The sequence below is a fragment of the Macrosteles quadrilineatus genome, unplaced genomic scaffold (genome assembly GCF_028750875.1).
Source record: "Macrosteles quadrilineatus isolate MER2022 unplaced genomic scaffold, UCM_ALF_1.0 Scaffold_4__1_contigs__length_99947679, whole genome shotgun sequence".
NCBI lineage: Eukaryota > Metazoa > Arthropoda > Insecta > Hemiptera > Cicadellidae > Macrosteles > Macrosteles quadrilineatus.
The window spans coordinates 59,575,552-59,594,374 of record NW_026542597.1 but is presented as its reverse complement, the minus strand read 5'-3'; the positions used below and the strand labels follow the sequence as shown (position 1 = coordinate 59,594,374).

Sequence of the window (18,823 nt, the reverse complement as noted above, 5' to 3'; positions counted from 1 at the left end):
AGCGTTTGTTGTTATAAAACCTTAACTTTATTTGGATCAAATAAGATATAGTACACAATATGTTTCCAAAGAACCAGATTCTCCTGTTTTACAACCTGTGGGCACAGGCCCGTTTTTGACCCTGTCAGCGCCCTAGGCACAACTAATAGTAGCGCCCCTTTGCAATATATATATAAGGGTGTCCACCGACCGGGAAATCCGGGAATCATGCGGGAATTTTATGAACCGGGAATTATGTGTAAATTTTGTATTTCTACCTGGAGTTTTCAAATTACCGTGATCGCGCATGGCAACAGTTTCCGTGACCGCGGGAGACGATAATAATGTCTACACTCGGCCGCGAGATATTCAGAATATTGCCACGATCACGGAAGACGATGATACAGTAATGTCCACACGACCGCGCGAAACAGCAAGAATTTTACTGCGATCGCGGAAGACGATGATGATCTCCACACAACTACGGAACATGATTAACATTTTGCTGCAATCGCGGGAGACGATTGCCATGTATACACGACCGCGGACCGCGGGAGATACAATAATGATTTACACGGCCGCGAGGGACGATCGGAATTATGCCACGATCGCGCAAGACAATGATAATGTCCACATGACCGCGGGAAAAAATCAGAATTTTGCCTCATTCACGGAAGACGATGATCTCCATATGTCCACAGGACCGCAGGAGATACAATAATGATTTCTACATGGCCGCGAGGGAAGATCAGAATATTGCCGCGATCACGGAAGGCGATGATAATGGCCACACGATCTCGGGAAAAGCTCAGTACTTTGCCTAATTTGCGGAAGAGGATGATGATCTCCACAAGACCGAGGGAGATGATTACCATTTTTTTACAATCGTGGGAGGCGATTAGTATGTTCAAACGACCGCGGGGGACGATATAATGATGTCTTCACGGCCGCGAGGGGTGGTCAGAATTTGACCGCGATCGCGCAAGACGAAGATAATGTCCTTACGACCGCGGGAAAACGATAGCTCCCGCTTATCAAAAGAAAAGATACGCTTCGCGGGAAAAGATCAGAATTTTGCCTCATTCGCGGTAGACGATGATAATCTCCTCACGACCGCGGGATATGCTCATATATTGCTTCGATCATGGAAGACGATAATTATGTCTAAACGACCTGACCGCTGATAATAGTAAGAATCTCGCCGCAAACGCGATACGATGATTACGATGTCTACACGGCGGCGAGGGATTATTAGAAAGTTTACCGCAATCGCATGCAAACAACCACCAATTTTTTTTATTTTCCAAATTTTTGGCGCCCCCCAAAAAAGCCAATTGCCTCGCGCCCTAGGCACGTGCCTACCGTGCCTATTCGGTAAATCGGCCCTGTGTGGGCAGTTGGAGAAGCACAGGTAAATAAACTACTTTGTAAATAATTATGGCTGTTTTGTCACCAGGTATATTCACAGATACGGATATACCTGAGAGGGCGCCAGGTCTATCCAGAGGTCGGCTCGCTCGTTGTCTTCCATGAACCGCAGATGTCTCCGAGTCTCGTTGGTCACTAGGAAGTTTGGCAGCAATGTGACGATGCGGGTCATGTGAGGGGAGGAGCAAGAGAGACTTACTGTCAGCAAGATACGATACCTCCGCTTCCTCTCACGATCCCTACACAACAATGGTATGGTCAACAAATGCTATGTTTCTTCTGAGAGCAGATCAGCAGTCAACTACTTGTAACTTAGAAGTAAATGCAAGACTTGTAGCAATTCATTAACGCATCTGTGTGACGACCTTGCACGGGTAGGGCGGGAAACCAAATATTCGAAGGTCAAGTTGAGATTTTAACTCTTGTTTTAAAGGAATAAAGTTAATTTGAATGACTTACTATTAAAATTGTTAATACATAAAAAAATATTTTAAATGGAAATGTCTATCCTTAGGACAACAACGGAGGAGGGAAATATAGCGCAAAACTGTGACTTAATGACTCTTAAAACCTGACTGCCCCACATCTCTCGGTTTGGCGGTCCTACAAGTCACACTGAATAATGACACCTCTTGTCAGCAGAACAATTAGGCCATTTGTTCCATGCCACGACCAAACCATCGAACGCGATGTATAACACTGTATCCAATACTTTGTGACACTCAACAAGAACTCAATTAATCTGCAAGACTATGCTGACCAGTGGAGTTGCAACGACTTTTAATTTCCCAATTACCTATATTAGTGGCAATGGCTGAAATGACCCAAAGTTGTGTTTTGGGCTAGTATTCATAATATTCAAAATGTATTCCTATTATTCCTAATAAATGCCAGACCCACACATCTGATGGTTACTATTTTAAAGTTTTTTTCTTTTTCAAAAGGGGGTTGAATATTAAAACTGGAAGTTGAATGTTTGGTTGTGCTTAGATATGAGTTTAAATTTATTTTTATAGCTTGGTAGGCAAGCTTTTTATATGAAAACCAACTTATAGTCTTGAGGAGTTTGAGTAAATTTTAGAGAACAAATCTAGTCAAATCTACCTTGTAATAAGAGCAAAAAAATAGTCTATATTTTAGAAAGCTCACATGTTACTAACACAAAACTATATGAAAACAATCTTAAGATTTTATAATAAGATGAGAAGTCTACTTGCACTATTTATTATTAATATTTTGTTGTTAAGTTATTATAATGTTCAATCTTTTTAAAAATCAGATTTTAACTGGAAATAATAGTCTGCAACATAAAAGGCAACCTGCAGACGACGAGGCCAGAGCAGCCCACGGTGTCTAGAGAGAAGGCGGATGACCAGGATGAGTGGTAGGCCCGGAGACGAACACAGCGTCGACGATGTTTTCTATAGCAGAACAACAACGGCTCCTCACTTTGCGCCTCGTACACAACATCAGACAGCGATGCCTGCAAACATCACAGTGGAGCGTAAGCAATTAATTATATATACTGATACATACCTAATAATTTTATACTTCATTCTAACTCAGTTGGTCTTATAATCAGAGTAACGTATGTTCATAATTTGGAAATAAAATCTTTTGGTACTGTTTATAAAATGAAGTGGCATTGTTGCCGTAAGCCTACTAGCCCAGCGGTCGGTCCCTCCAGACCTACATTAACCATGAAGACTACTAAGAAAGTAGCATAAAACATTTGTTGAAATTTGATCTTTGACAGTTTTTACTAACGATGCTCTAGCTTAGATTTTCTTGATATGCTTAGCTTAGCTCTAGCTTAGAGTGGACTTTGTTATAGATACCCGTATCTGTAGAGGGAGTCCGGTCTTGTTGATGATCCAGTAGGGCGCGTGCAGCAGAACGTCACACACCTCACTGCGCTCCACTCTGATGTTGAGTCCCAGCTGTTTGTTGCCACCCTCTGTGTCGTGTTCTGTTGCCATGGCAACCACCTTCTCCTCTAGATCACTGCTCAGAGTCCACGAGCCCTGCCATGGAATGCCCAGGTATGAAGGCACCTGTCCAACAATAATAATTTGTTAACAATAATATAATCATCTGTATCCACTCATTTTACTTTGAGGTGGATTATAACCTTGCCCAGTTTCTGAAAGGTAATGGCTATTTTCGGTTGTATCTGTTCAGGACTGGCATTATCACTGCACAGGCCCTTTCGACAACACAGAACATACTCCTCCAATGCTTGCCTAAGGAAAAACCTTGCCTGAAGGCTCAACATCAAGTAGAACTGCTGTCGGTGGACATTGTCAAGATGATGACGGAGGTTGAGGACTATTGGACCTGTGTGTCACAGATTGTCCAGGGTATTCTCTGCACAAGGAAGCTCAACCTCAACTAGGATGCTGACTAGGTGATAAAATAACCTAATGCCAGAAACTGCAGGCCCTGAGGTCTGTGTCCAACTGAGTATAGGGATTTTTTAGTGAGTAGACTGATCAATTCAGGAGCCTCACATTACAGGCTGGCCACATGTGTGCGTAAAAACATTTAACACAACTCCCTTACAAAAAATAAAAATAAAAGTACATACACCTACCTTGATTCTAATTCGCTTAATGAGTTGCATTGACTGATGTAATATACTTAGTGCCAAAATACTTGTGGGTTGTTTAAATAACTCACATTGCATATATTATGTTTAGTATTTCAAAATTTATTTCTTGGCAATTCTACTGCACACACTTACTCCATAATCCTGCCCAATGCCTGCCTTTTATGAGCACTAAAAACAAGCTGATATTCTCCTCTAGCAAGAGGATTGAGTTCAGCCCACTTGATTTCAGTATGTAGGGTGAGTCATAACCTCTTTTTGCTCTCTTCTTTTTTACAATTTTAATTTTTGCCAATTTTTTCTACTTTTCAACCCGCATTATAAAACATATTATGTCTGTAAAATGTGCGTTAAAAAATGTTTGATCATTGTCAGTCATTGTAACAAATAACAGCAGCACTATATAGTGTATACATAGCGTAAAAACTTACTTCAACAACAATTTTGTGCATTTTCATAAGATTGAGGAAGTATATGTTGGCCTTGTCGCCAGCTTCGATGCGAACGTCATACTTGATGGATGGTATCTTGAGCTGGACGGCGTAGGGCAGACGGTTGTGTACAGCGAGTGGCGGCAGCAGACGGATCAGGTAGTTAGGCATGGATCGAGACACTCTACTCATAGCCACCCCCTCCTCACACAAAGCCTGTTTCAACAAAATGTGTTACTGATGAGCTTATTTGTTAAATAAAACCACTACTAGAAGCAGAAGGTTTTGGTAAATAGAAAACGGTACTATGATACCGGATTCACTCAAGACTAACTAAAATGTTGTAGAAGTAATCCTTCCTATAAAAATAATAAAAGAGAAAGGTTTACAAAGGTCCAAACCACTTAATTGACTAGTTTTTCCATGATGTAGTTTTGATTTTTGGACTTTTAACAAATAGTTCAGGCTAAAAAAGAGCTGATTTTTATTAGTAACAAAGTTAAGCAGAATATTTAAATGTGTTCTATACTCACCTAGTATTCACCATTCAACTAATAAAGTAAATCAATGAGTAATGTTTAAAGCAACAAAAATTTCCCTATCTTGCCACATTCTCTTGTATAGTAATTTTGGTAAAAAAGACACGGCTGATTTTACTCCTAAAATTTAAAAACTGGACTATCCACAATAAGTGTGGATCTTGCTGAATGACTGTGAGTTTAAAGTTGGGCTTGGTTATAATTTCTCAGTATAAGGAAGTAATATAACATTTAACTTTGTTACTTTCTGCCCATCTTCAATAAAAATGTAGCCTAAATAATATTCATTTGTGAAATAGTTAAAGCTAATTACTTTAAAAATTGAATAAAAAAATCATTTTCACCAAGTACTTACACGTGCAGAAAAAACAGTCTGGTCCTTTTCTTCTTTTGGGACACAGAAAATGTCTTTGGGAGTGTTGAGATCAGCAGCTAGGTCTTGCCACCACAACCCCGCCTCACTAACATGGTAGCTACTGTAATGTACAACAGATCGTGATGAGTAGTGGTAAGTACTGTAGATGGGACACCTAAGCTTATATAGGAAAGTTCAAGAATGGGAGGAGGAAGTTTTCTTAAAGCGGATGTGGAAAAAACTTAACCAAGACAACAATTCTTAAAATAATAATAATTCTAAATTAATAAATTAATAATTCTAATTTGTAAAAATAATTTAAAAAAAGGGAACTAAAAAATTTATTGCTTAATAAATTTAATAAAATATCCTAGATTATATCTTAGTCTTAAAATTAAATTTGAAAGAGGGGTGTGTGACACATGGATTCCATTAATTTTTTTGGTATTATTAATACAGATTTCAAGTAAATTTATTAGCAAACAAAATCCCTTGTTGTTACGAGATAAAACCTGTTTCCATGTAAAACGCCCTAAAAAAATAATTCTATTGCTAATTTGAATTTTTAAAACAGCAATAGGTACATGAATGGAAAAGTTGTAATAACCTGTTACTCCTTTACTTATTTTACTTTCACTGATTAAATTGCTACTGAGGCTTATTGTACCTTTATAGGGTACAAAAATTTAAATGAAAATCAACACAACTGGTTGGAGTTTCCTGTTTTTTGTTCCTCAAAGTCATTCCAAATATTTCAGAGAAGATAATTCCCTACTATATTTAAATTATGGACTTTTTGACACAACTTTCTTTAGCTCACATAAACTGACCTAAAACTGGGACGGATTTAGGTTTCTGCTGCCCCTAGTTCCTATTCTGTTAGCCGCCCACTACTAGACTATCTATGGGCATTAGAATAGAAAAAGGGCACTGGCACTTTTTTGTGACAGTGGTCTCTGTACTCAAGCTGCACCTGCAATTTATGACAATCGTAATCAGGCTGTGCCACCCCTGGGCATGGATTGTCCCTCAATAAAAATGCCATAGCGAGATTCAGTTCATCACTTACTCTACGTATGCAGGCAGGATGTGTAGTTTACAGTGGTACGCCACATGCAGGGGCACATTGTACGTCTCGTCAGGTTCTACGATGGCAATGCGGTTTGTATCTTCAAACGGATTGGTGGACTCTCCTATATGCTCAATACCGAGGGCTTCAAGCACTGGTTTCTTGTAGTAGATACCCATCGCGTAAGAAGTCTCGTTCCTTATCTGTAGGGTTAAGAGAATCGCAATTATTATTTTTTTAAATTATAACCTCCTACTAGAAGTTTGGTTATTTAAAGGTTATAAATTTTGTGACTTAGCTGCTTCCCTATGAATTTCAACTGTATTTTTATTTATAAATTATTTTTTTACTTTTTAGCCTTTAATATATAAATATGTTAAATCTATTTTATATGGCCTGTTAATACATAACCAAAACCTTATTACCTGTAATCAGATGTTTTATCTTAACTTTGAAATGCTTGATACTTAGAATATCTCGGAAGCAGAACCTGTACCTCTTAACCTCTGCTCTTTGAACTGTCAAATTTAAGTATTTACAGCTGATTTCAATTGATATATTTTCATTCTTTCAAAATATAAACATGGAAAATTTGAAAGCCCATTGGGGCCATGGCAGTAAGAAGTAAGTAAGTAAGTTTATATAAGAGAAAGAGCTAGGAGGAGTATTACCTGCAGTGGCGACCGCACAGTGATGTGGCGACCCCAATCTCCACTGTCCAGGTTGACCACCACGTAGTAGCGAGCCCCTGTTGTGTTGGTACCCGTGGGATGCAACAGATGCACCTTACTGACTGTGCGCCTCGGACACAACACCTCTAGCTTCTCAAATCCTGCCAATAGAGGGTGGTTTAGTGATTTCTTCTGAGTATTAGTTAAATATAAAATGTTCCTTGTGTGTCAGAGCTTGTCTAGCTAAAAATGAATTTAACTCACACAAGAGCTTATCAAGTACTACAATTGAAACAACATCAAAACCTTGATAAATCATTCATAATGGTCAAAGTGGTAAATAAATGTGGTGTAAATAAAGTGCTAAATAAATCATGAATCATCAAAGTGGTGATAGCATCTCAAATTTAAAATTTAGCGCCATGATAAATACAAAATGTTAGCAGAATTGCTCTTAATCAGTTTTTGCTCATAGTAAATAAGTGAGTGGAATGACCAAGATCTTGAAATAAAACAATTAAAAGCACAGAGTCCAGCACTGTAACGTCGCTAGGCCTACTGTCACGACAACGTTATAACTAGACAAGAGACTTAAGTTATGGGAAATTGAAAAAAAAAACTACACAATTATGTTAACAACCACGACTGCCCACCAGGTGGTGAGACAGCCGTTGGACTTGGACAGACTGGAGATTAGTGTAGTGGTAAGGATACATGGGTATGGCTTGGCCGTGGCAGCTAATGGGAATTTATTAAAACATCACCTCACATGACAGATGTGATGATTCAGATGTGGCATGATCATAATATGGTGTGATGTTCACACACGAACACACACCACACATTTACATTTAATAATAATATAATTTCTACAAGAAACACACTGTTTTGCATGATATTGATTTACTCACGTTACATTAAAACATGTGAGATCATCAAATAAACTACAATTAAGTACAAAGAAAATAAAGTATTTAATTACTAATGCCAAAAGTGGCATTTCCGTGAATAATTTCATTTCCAATCAGTAAGATAGTCAGTAGACTAGGGATATGTCGATTCTCCATACCTATACTCAATACCACGATTCTTAGACATTTTGGTATCAGTAATCGATAAATTTTGATGTCAACCCATCTCTAGTAGAGACTAATTATAGATAGCTAATCAGTAATCACCTGGAACCTCTATCCTCAGCCGTTGGTCGGTGACTCTGTTGTACAGCTTGGCCACAGTTTCAGTTGGAAACCTCATAAGTGGAGAGAGAATGTCACCTTTACCATGCTCAACATTGGAGTACACTGAGAAGTTACCCTCAAAGCTGAAAAATACACGTGTAAGACATACTCTGATGAGAAGTCAAAAGACAGGATGGGTATATTTTTTATCCCAATTTTTACAATAAATTTTAGCGAATTTCCCATATAGGGAATAAGCTATTACCGTAGTACTCATGGTAAGACCTGGACCCGATTTAACGATTTACTTTTTTGTTTTGAGGTCCCTAGAGGCCAAAAACACCATCCTGATAACTCGAGCAAAAATGATCCGATTTTGACAAAATTTTGTATAAACGTGTAAACCTACATTTATTCGAACGAGTTCGCTAGCCAGCATGATTGGACTATGGGCACGAAGGTTTATGGGTGTTTTATGAGGTAAAAATTGGTTTTTCCCATTTTTAACCCAAAAAAATTAAAATTTAGCAATTTCTTACCAAAACCATTTTGTAGAGCTTAAAAAAAAAAACATTTAGTATATTGAAGCGTTATTATTTCAAAGGGTATGATGGAAAACAGTATTTATGATTGTTAGTAATTCACGATTGTACTTGTTGTGTGTGAGATTATTACTTTGTGTTTGTAGGGACACAGTTGTAGAGAGACAACAGATGATATAAGGTCATCATAATGGTAGGAGTTTATTTTGCTGATGTCACAATAGGTGATCAGCATCTTGACTTTGTACAATTGGAAATTGTACAGTAATTATGTTATTGTGTACTTTGGTCAGAGTTAGAATAATAAAGCCAGGTAACTTGAAATACATTAGAGACAGGTAACTTACCCCGTATCCTACCTGCCTTGGCGACGTGTAAACACTGCTTTAGGAGTTTTTCTACAAAAATCTCAATTAATAACATCGCTTCACTGACCTCTCAATGTCGTTCTCAGACTCGGAAGGCGTGTGTTCGTCCAGCAAGTCACCCGAGGCTGTGGTGGACGCTGGACTACTGGGTAGAGAGTCAGACCTTGCGTAACTCGCAGTCATCACAACCTGACCTGGAGTGGCCTGACAAGTCAACCACAACTTAGTACAATATGTTTTGTTACAAACTAAAATAAAATAAGGCATACAGTGTAAAACTACTCTGAATTGTAAGAGTCTGAGTGTGTTTGAACAGTCTACACAGTGGAATAGTACCATTCTACAGTTGTAATATCAAATTAAGTGTGTGCTGTCATCAGCCTGGAATTCTTTACTCGAGTAAGTTAGTTGTGAATAACTTTCTTCTTGAGTTTAATTTGACATATTTTCTTCTTGGTTTTGAATTATTATGGTTTTATTGCTTACTAGCTCAGTAATGCACAAAATCACGATTGAATATCAATACCAAAAAGAAAAAAGGAAGAAATGTCTAGTCATGATTTAGTCATCATAATGATTGTCAATAATGCAATGTCAAATTTCATAATTCCATGAAATTATATAAATATTAAATTCCAGTTCATCTTACGATATTAGACTGAAAATTAATAATTAAAACTGTGCTCTTACACTAAAAACAACTTTTCATTGTAATAAATAATAATAATCTCATAATCTCTTCTTGTAATTTTAACCTGGACTAGATTAAAATATATTGCTAAACTGCTATGAGAAAGTTCAGGTTAAGAGGGTCAATCTGTATTGGTCTTAACACATAAAAAAATCTAAGAAGGAAAGCCTTAGTGACGTAATAAAAAAGCCTAGTCCGAATTAATTTGGTAAGCCGTGCAAGGCGAGTGTCCTAAAAAATGAAACGAAGGCTTTTTTGGATGGCACAACTGAGATGATTTAAATTTAAAAGTGAGATTCTTTTTTCACCTCAGTCTTGCACAGAAGAGTAACGGTAGACGCAGGGGTCAGGTCGTTGACCAGTGCCAGGTTGGGTGCCTTGTGCAGCGCAGGGGCAGACTGCCGCGTAAATGACGCAACCAGGTCAGAGATGACCCTCAGAGCTACAGGAGACAAGGTCAATTCCAGGCGGTCTCGTGACTCGATCATCACGTAGGTGGCCATCCTGTCTACTGACTCTGCCTCCAAACCCGAGTCCACCGAGTCACCTGCGTAAAGTAACCTCTTTACATTAAACATACACAAATACAATCATGTAATTAACCTTTGAGGGAGGTATCCAATTCTGTGCACTGGCTGTTTCAGGGAAGCTACCCCATCACTTATTTTTGCCCAATGTTGAAACTGATTATTGTTTTAGCAAACCTCAGCTATTATTGCTATTGTTTTAAGTGTAGGATCAATTGGAGGGGACAGATTTCTTCCCCTAAAACCGCCTAAATTTTGAGAACGGAGTATAACTATTGCTATCTAGTCTCTCAGGGCTCACAGATGTGCGGAGGTACACACTAATACACATAAATTGTGAAAAGATTGCTATACCTGAACCTAATACTGAATTGTGACTCTTCTACTCTGAGAATGAAGAATTTTCAGATACCCAAGGCAGTATCAGGTATACTGCACCTTTTCACAATTTATGCAAATGTAAGGCAGAATAAGCAACACAAAATAAAAAGAAACATAACTCAGAAACCACTGGAGCAATCCTGGACTGTCTTATGAACTCTTTATGACTAAAATTATGGTATTGTTCAATCATAGTTCAAACAAACCTCGTGTGTTTATCTATGTTCCGTTTGTGAATTAATTCAAACATTTTAACTGCATGGTTTTTATTAGCCCCTAAGGCTTGGGTAGTGTAATATACTCACAAACCGTCAATCAGCTGTAAATGATTCATGTGATGGTCACATGAATATATTACGCCCCAATCATGACAACGACTTGCATAATATGATGAATTATATGTTTTTCATATCAGTAGGAAAACAAAGTTGAACACATATATAACTATACGGCAGGTCAATTATAAAGGTATGGTTATAATCTATGCTTCTTCCTCTTAAAAATTAAGATGTTACATTTTGCAAAAAAGACAGCTCAACTAAGAACTAAAATATGTGTGCAAATTAAGCCAACAAATATTTAGACTAATTGATATTTAAAAAATAATTATTGTAAAAGTTGATATTTAAAAGTAATTCTTTTTCTGCACAAGCTTTGTACGCTTGAATCAAATTAAGATAATTCTGTCTTAAGCAAAACAAGCAAGAAAATTTATCCAGCAATAAGGGAAAAGAATAGAGTAAAATGAGTGTGTGAACAACAACGGATTAAAGAAGCACATTTAAAAACTTAATCTACTGTTTCATGCATGCATCTTATAATGATTTCAAAGGTGTTTTCTTGGTTTTCCAGTGTATACAACCATTGACTATATACCATGGTATAGTCAATGATACAACCAATCAGTAATGCCGATTCTAACAATCAAATTAAACTAAATGCTGAATAGTAGGAAAACATCCAATAAAGAATTAAAGGTTTTAACTTTATTATTACAATAACAAAATTTGCTAAGCTGCTGAATAAAACTGTCTCAGTAAATACAGAAGGGGTATTGTAACCTTGTTACAAAGAGATATTCTCTGTTTAACACGAGACAAAAAGTATAAAACTGCTAATACTAAATGATTGAAAAAACAAACTTGAAAAAAAATTATTCTCTTTTTTTAGGGGTGGGGGAAATAACAAACTTCTGGAAATCTGAGAAACATATTCTGAAAGCATATAATGAGAGTAGTTAAAGTACTTAAAGTTTGTAATTTGTAAATTTTTAACAGAACAACATGGTGTCTTCGGTCTGACTTTTTCAAGCTTTCCAGGGGTTTCTCCCAAAAACATAATCTTTTTCAGATTAGAAAATTATTGTATAAATATTTCATCAAATATATTTTTCAACTTCAGGTCTGGTGTATGACAGTTAAACTGAAACTATGTGTATGATAAGCTTCAAAGCTTCACTGCTATTCTAACAAGACAACATTACATTACATAGATACAACTACATCATCTTATACTACATTATAGGCCTAATCTAATCTGCAGTGTAACAATCAGCAGATGAAGTGTAGAGTTTTACAGCTGAGCTGAAGAAAAGCTCACCACACATATTAACCATAGTAGGGAGGGTTGAAGTAGGCTCCACAGCAAGGAAATCAACAGCAGGCGTGTGATCAGGCACCACACCTGTGGAAATCTATTCTAAATGTTTTCCTTACACTGTTGCGATTGGTTATTTATTTGCCGTTCTAAATAAACATTACTTGAAACAGATTAATTATAACAAATCACACTTTACAACAAATCACGTGAGATAGTAAGATATACAAAACCAAAAAAAAAAAAAGATAAAATGCCCCTTCATACTTCTTATTGCTATTTAGTCATGTGGTTGCGTTGGGCTGGGTAGTTTTTTTTATCTTTTGTATACAGTTTTTTATTTTTTTTAAGGTTAAAATGTGTTTATTCACACTGAGAGGCTCAATCTCCACACATTACTTCTGGCTAAGCCGTTTTAACTATGCCATTAGGAGTTATTTCCATAATTTGTGTATTATTCCAGCTTCAAGAACAAATAATTAATCAATTGGTTACTGCCAGATGTAATATAAACTGTGTTCCTGAAGATGCCACACCTCTGGCGAAATGATCATAGAGTAAGAAATCCACAATTGTTCAAGAATCTGGCAACCATAAGGTAAACCAATTGTTGAGTTATTTCCGTCTTGTTTTCTTCCGAAGGCTAAGGCCGATCGAGATCGACCTTCTTAGTTCGAAGTATGGCATCAGCGAACTGCTTGACACAGTTCCAGGTACCCTCCCCCTGAAGCATAGCTCTACGATGTTGTCGAGGCCGATCTCAGAGATTAAAGTCATACGTCGTTTATTGCCACAAAAACGTTTTACATTATTCTGGTTTTCCCAGATGAAACAGGTGACATTGTCAATTATAAACATTACAAAATTAATATAAATAAACTAGGTAACACAAATTTTGCTTTCCTATTTTCTTTAAGATCAAAACCAACTCAATCTTCCATTGTGGAACGGTATTGTTTCAGGTTAGCAAACCAATTAGAGAACGAGAGTGTTTCGCAGTATATTGCACAGTTGATGAATTTGTTGAGACATTGTGATTTTGGCGCAAATTTGAATGGCTATTTATGATATCGCCTTGTTAACAGCTTAAAAAGTGAAATTTGAAGCAGAGACTTTTATCAGAATCCGATTTATTGTTCAAAAAAGCATTTGAAATTTGTCACAGCTCGAGATGCACGGTATCTCTTTCGGTGGGAGGCGACAATGGCCATGGCAAAAGGATCCAACATCCAACGCATGGCGGCGGCATTTGCGTCACCATGCCCATCACCTCAGCAAGCCAGACCAAGAGGTTACCCGGCGGCACATCCCACAACCGGCATGTAAACAACAGGTACCATCGTCTGCAGCAGTGTCAGTAGTGTTTTTGTTGTGATGGCTTTGATCACATGGGCAGGAATTGCCGTTTTTAAGGCTGCAGGCGTCACAAATAAGGTCAAGGAAATCATTTGGCAAATGTGTGCCGTTCTTAGCAAAACAGTAAACCACAGTTTTAGTTTTTGTAACAATAAAAGTGATTTTAGATATAATAGAAGTATGCCTAAACATAACTATGTGGATAAGGTATTCGATGTTAACTATTGGATAGACCATTGTTAACTATTGGTAGACTATTGGATAATGTAAATGATGATATTTTGAGAGCATAGGTAATTTGTTTGAAATTAATGAAGAGTCTAGTAAAATGAGTAAGGTTTAACCATTTAAAACACAGGTTATGTTAGAATACAAATTAGTGTCTTTTGAAGTTGATACGGGTAGGTCAGTAGCTGTAGTAAGCGAGGCTCATTACAAAATGACAGTTCAAAGTCTTTGAAATTATTCTCTATCTACATAAAGTTAAGTTCTTACATAAATAAATGTGGCAGTCCTGTGGGTAAACCAGAGGTAAATGTAGGCAGTTAAGAGATATTAGTAAAATTTTAAGTTGGTATGTATTTAGGAAGGAACTTATTCCATCAGGGGACGAGACAGAATTAAGGAGCTAGGTGTAGAGATTTCATAAAAAAGTAATGAGAAATGATTTATTGCTAAAAGTAGTACCGACTCAGAGAGTAGACATTAAATGAAAATTAAAGGAGCTAACTATTGAGTCCCCTAAAGTGTTTTCAGACCAGTTAGGGCAAAGTAATGTAATCTACCCATTTTCTCATATTTCCTTAGCAGCGCAAAACAGGTGATTATAACTTCATGTAGTTGTGCATTTTATTCGTTACCTAGAAACAAATTTCATTGTGAATATTTCAAATGCGAGAAAAGGTTTATTTTGTGAAAGCAAAGTAAAACTTTATCTCATATTTGGAGTATTCCAGACCCTCGGCCCCAGATCTCCCAATGTCATGGTGGAAGCAAGCAAAGTCTTCTCCATGACCTTCCCTAAGCCTTCTTGAATTCACATCACTCGATCCACTGTTCTTCCCAAACAAACCCCTAAATCTTTCAATTTCAAAAGCTCTCCTTACATACGTTGGTTACTTTATCGGCTTTTCTGACTTTATGACCCCTGCTTCTACTTATTATTCTGAACCTAATCCTCTTAACTATCTTTCACACAATTATCATACTACTTTTCTCCTTTTAGGTATTTTATTTCAGACGGTCAGTGGCTTCAGATAGGCCTAACCTTCTTGACCCCCTTTATCTCTCCTCCACCCCTCCCCCACACACTGGCCTTTAGGTTTGTCCAAAATTTCAACCTTTCTTAACATTCAACTTTCCAAATTCCCTCCCTCTGGGGCTTTGAGGGTCAATACTTTTAATGCGGCTACTGGCAGTCTCAAGCCTGCAAAATGAGCTTAGCTCTTGAACGCAGAGAGGAAGTATTAAAATGAAGACAAAGTTATTTTATTTTAGTTGTAGTGTCTTGTTCTACTATATGTAAATAAAACATGTTACAGCAAGTAGCCTATATGCAAAACAAACATAATTTCTTTTTGCAATGCACAGGTTTAACAGTCCAAGATATTACAAAATTCACTGCAAGAACTGTTCACTACCCCCCCCCCCCCCTTTATAAAAATCTCTTTATTAAGATTTTTATAAAGAGTATAAAATCTTATCCGCTCTATAGCTACTCATTCATTCTTCCTCAAAGAATGTTGTTTAAACTCTAGGAAACCACCATCGTTACAGCCTCGTAATTCAAATAGGTTTTCCTTACAAGCTCCTTGAGAGTCTTTCCTTGGTAGAAAAGCTTCATGGTACAGTATGTGGCCAGGCATTGGAGTGAGTGGAATGAACCTTCCAATTAAGCAGTGTAGACTGCTCAGCCTTATCACTGAGGGGGTGGATTTAAATACTAGAGGTTGAAATAGGGAATGACAAACAATCCGTCATGTAGGTGAGGTGCGGAATGTCAAAATTGCTTACTTTTGGGCCTATTTTAATTTATAAAGGAATTCTGCACATCTACAGGCAAATATCTTTCTAACAGTAAGGGTAGATTTCCCCTGCGACGCACACAAGCTAAAAAAAGGTTTATCAAGAAACATGCTTGCTTATTAATAATTTAATATATAGATAACTTTTAAAATTACATTTTACAGTATTAGCATGTGATCTATGGTATTAGTTTGCTAGTTGAGTGGCTGATGTGAACTGTAATTGTCTATAAATCAGAACATTATTTTTATATTATTTGATGTACAGTAGACTCCTTATCCGGACTCCTCGGGACCGAGGCCAGTCCGGATAACGGGTTTTCCGGTGAAACCGACGTCCCCAAAAACTCGTTAAAACGAACTGTTTACTGTGATATTCCACTTAAATTTAGGAGAGCGTTGTATTAAGACACGTGATCACTGGTCTCAAATCTTTCCCACGAGAACAGACGTTTCAGTACTGCCCACCTCCTGCCGATCTAGTCCGGTTAAACTTATGTGCTGATAAACATTTTCTGGTTAAAGAGATGTCATTTTCGCTGAGTGTAGTCCGGTTAAACCGGTGTCCGGTTAAAAGGTGTCCGGATAAGAGGGAGTCTACGGTATTTAATATTTTTTTACACTGTGCAGGTTGAACAAGTTTGTTAAAGCTTTTTCTTCAAATCCAATTTTTAAACATAAATTTTAGCTAGAATAAGTGAGTTTTTTTTGCCTGGTTGTATGGATATTATTTGGACATTCCTACAGACAGCTTTAATAGATACAGTTAAGAGGATAGATGTATGGACTCTATTCTATTTATCTTGGCTCAGGGGGAGAGGATCCATTGCCTAGCATTTTGATATAAAATTCTCGTATAATAGTATCCAACATAAAATAATTTAAGTCACATTGTCAGTCAAAAAACACCAATTCAAGTCAGTAGGATGCTAGTATTCCTTAGTAGCTCAAAACAGGTGATTATTCATTTAATTGTACATTTTATTTGTTACCTAGAAACCAATTTCATTATGAATATTTCAAAAGTGAGAAAAGGTTTATTTTGTGAAAGCAGAATAAAACTTTATCTCAAATTTGGAATATTCTAGACTCTCGGCCCCAGATCTCCCTATGTCATGGTGGAAGCAAGTAAAGTCTTCTCCATGACCTTCCCTAAGCCTTCTTGTATCCATATCACTCGATCCACTGTTCTTCTCAAACTCCTAAATCTTACCAAAACCAAAAGTTATCTTCTTGCCTACCTTGGTTAGCTTATTGGATGTTCGGACCTGTGCTTCTCAACTACTTAATCTGAACCTAAACTTCTTCATTATCTTTCAAGTATCCTAAACCACTTTCATCTTTTAGGCTTTTCCTTTATGATTTGCTTCGTGTAGCCTTCGCCCCATTACTTCTCACCCCCTCCTCTACTTTCTGTCCTACACTGGCCTCTAGGTTTGTCCATATTTTTTACCCTTCTTAACGTATTCTACCAAACAAACCTGAAACCCCCTTCCCCCTGGGGCTTTGAGGGTCAATACTTTTAATGCGGCCACTGGCAGTCTCAAGCCTGCAAAAATTAGCTTAGCTCTTGAACGCAGAGAGAAAGTATTAATATTATTTTTTCTAAATTTATTTATCTAATCAGGGAGCCTACTAGTTAGTCAAGAAATTACATACGTTGTTGTCAGACTACATGACAGCCTTTTAAAATTATACTATTAATATATAGATAGCTAAACATGAGAACCCACTTTGTCACAAGTTATTTCATTGTCAGTTGTGTTAATCGTCTTGTAAAATTAAATCAATATGAGAATTTCCTTCATTATAAAGATAGTTTTTTGCAAGGCGACTTCGTGAAGATGGGAAAATTGAAGTGGGGATGGATGGAATGGTAGCACATTTGCTATAGAAGTCCCTGCAGTTGTATCTTCAGCTTTCTTTGTGGCGTGATGAGATTGAGATTACGATGAAATATTCAAGTACAGTTAATCAAAGCAAGGATTTTATTCATTTGACTTTTAGTTATGTTGTTGTAGTTGTAGTTGGAGAATATTGATTGTTTTGAGGACTTGAAGGGCGAACATGAAAACGACTCAAATGTGAGTTCTTCCTGAACGGGTCAAAATCCAAGCCAGGTGTAATTTCAGCCTTGTATTTTTTCGGGTTAGGGAACCCAGAGTTGTTCCTTGCACAATTGAAACTTTTAGACATTGTTTAAAATTTTTCCCTCCTATACTGTCCCCTCAAAGAATGTCACCCTGGTTCAGCCCATGCATGGCTATAACCCGGATTACGCGCCCTCCAAAACCATGAACCCCTAAAACAAGCAGTGGTCTCGGCAGAGCCAACCCAAAACCGCAGAAGGGTCCTACAAGGACACTCACTATCTGGTACTACTTTGAATGCCGGATGATAGGGCAGGAGTTTTTTGCCGGTGGATAGGGCAGCCAGGTCATTGCTAGCCAAGCTGACCAAGTCCCCTGTATTATCCCGCAGCCTAGGATGTGCAAGAAAACCCAAGTTTTTAAGCTGAACCCTCTGTCTGAACAGACGTCCAACACGGTGGAAGACAAAGGACTCGGAGCCATACATGAGAATAGACCGGAGTGATTTGCAAAACCTGGTCTTGATTTTAAACAGAAAATGTTGGTGTGGAGAGGAGACGCTGAAAGAATTGGTGCCCCCCCCCCCCCCCACCTTCAGTCGCCTCTTATTACAAGCAGGGGATACTGTGGTTTATTCTAATGCCGGGGCCGCGCAAAAATCTCTTTGTTTTGTATACATTAGTTACTTCATGAAATAAAGCGATATATTATTATTATTATTATGGAAAATAAAGTTGTCATTGTTGATTTTTAAACCACAAATGTTTATATCCTCCAAACTTCATTTTGACACTTATAATAAAATAAGAGTAATAGACTGATAATATTGGCAATACAGATAGGCCTAGGCTAGTTTTTGGGTTGTTGTTTTTTATCAACACAATAGAGTTTTTAGTTCAATATTTTGTTGTTCATTTGATGGACTCAGATAACAATCACCTTTACTTCCTATAAACAAAATGCACTGGATATAAACAAAAATACAACTAA

The 18,823-nt window shown here is 37.4% G+C and overlaps 1 protein-coding gene across 1 annotated transcript in view; it reads right to left on the bottom strand.

Moving 5' to 3' along the window:
• Window positions 1–18,823, bottom strand: part of LOC128992959 (intermembrane lipid transfer protein VPS13A-like) — a 56,470-nt gene that overhangs the window by 23,900 nt on the left and 13,747 nt on the right. The window contains exons 16-25 of the mRNA XM_054416705.1: window positions 10,168–10,406; window positions 9,236–9,372; window positions 8,259–8,401; window positions 7,081–7,241; window positions 6,410–6,612; window positions 5,341–5,461; window positions 4,447–4,662; window positions 3,246–3,461; window positions 2,727–2,890; window positions 1,460–1,646 (exon numbers count right to left, since the gene is read on the bottom strand). Of these exons, the coding sequence (XP_054272680.1) occupies window positions 1,460–1,646; window positions 2,727–2,890; window positions 3,246–3,461; window positions 4,447–4,662; window positions 5,341–5,461; window positions 6,410–6,612; window positions 7,081–7,241; window positions 8,259–8,401; window positions 9,236–9,372; window positions 10,168–10,406 (1,787 nt within the window). The remainder of the gene's footprint in view (window positions 1–1,459; window positions 1,647–2,726; window positions 2,891–3,245; window positions 3,462–4,446; window positions 4,663–5,340; window positions 5,462–6,409; window positions 6,613–7,080; window positions 7,242–8,258; window positions 8,402–9,235; window positions 9,373–10,167; window positions 10,407–18,823) is intronic.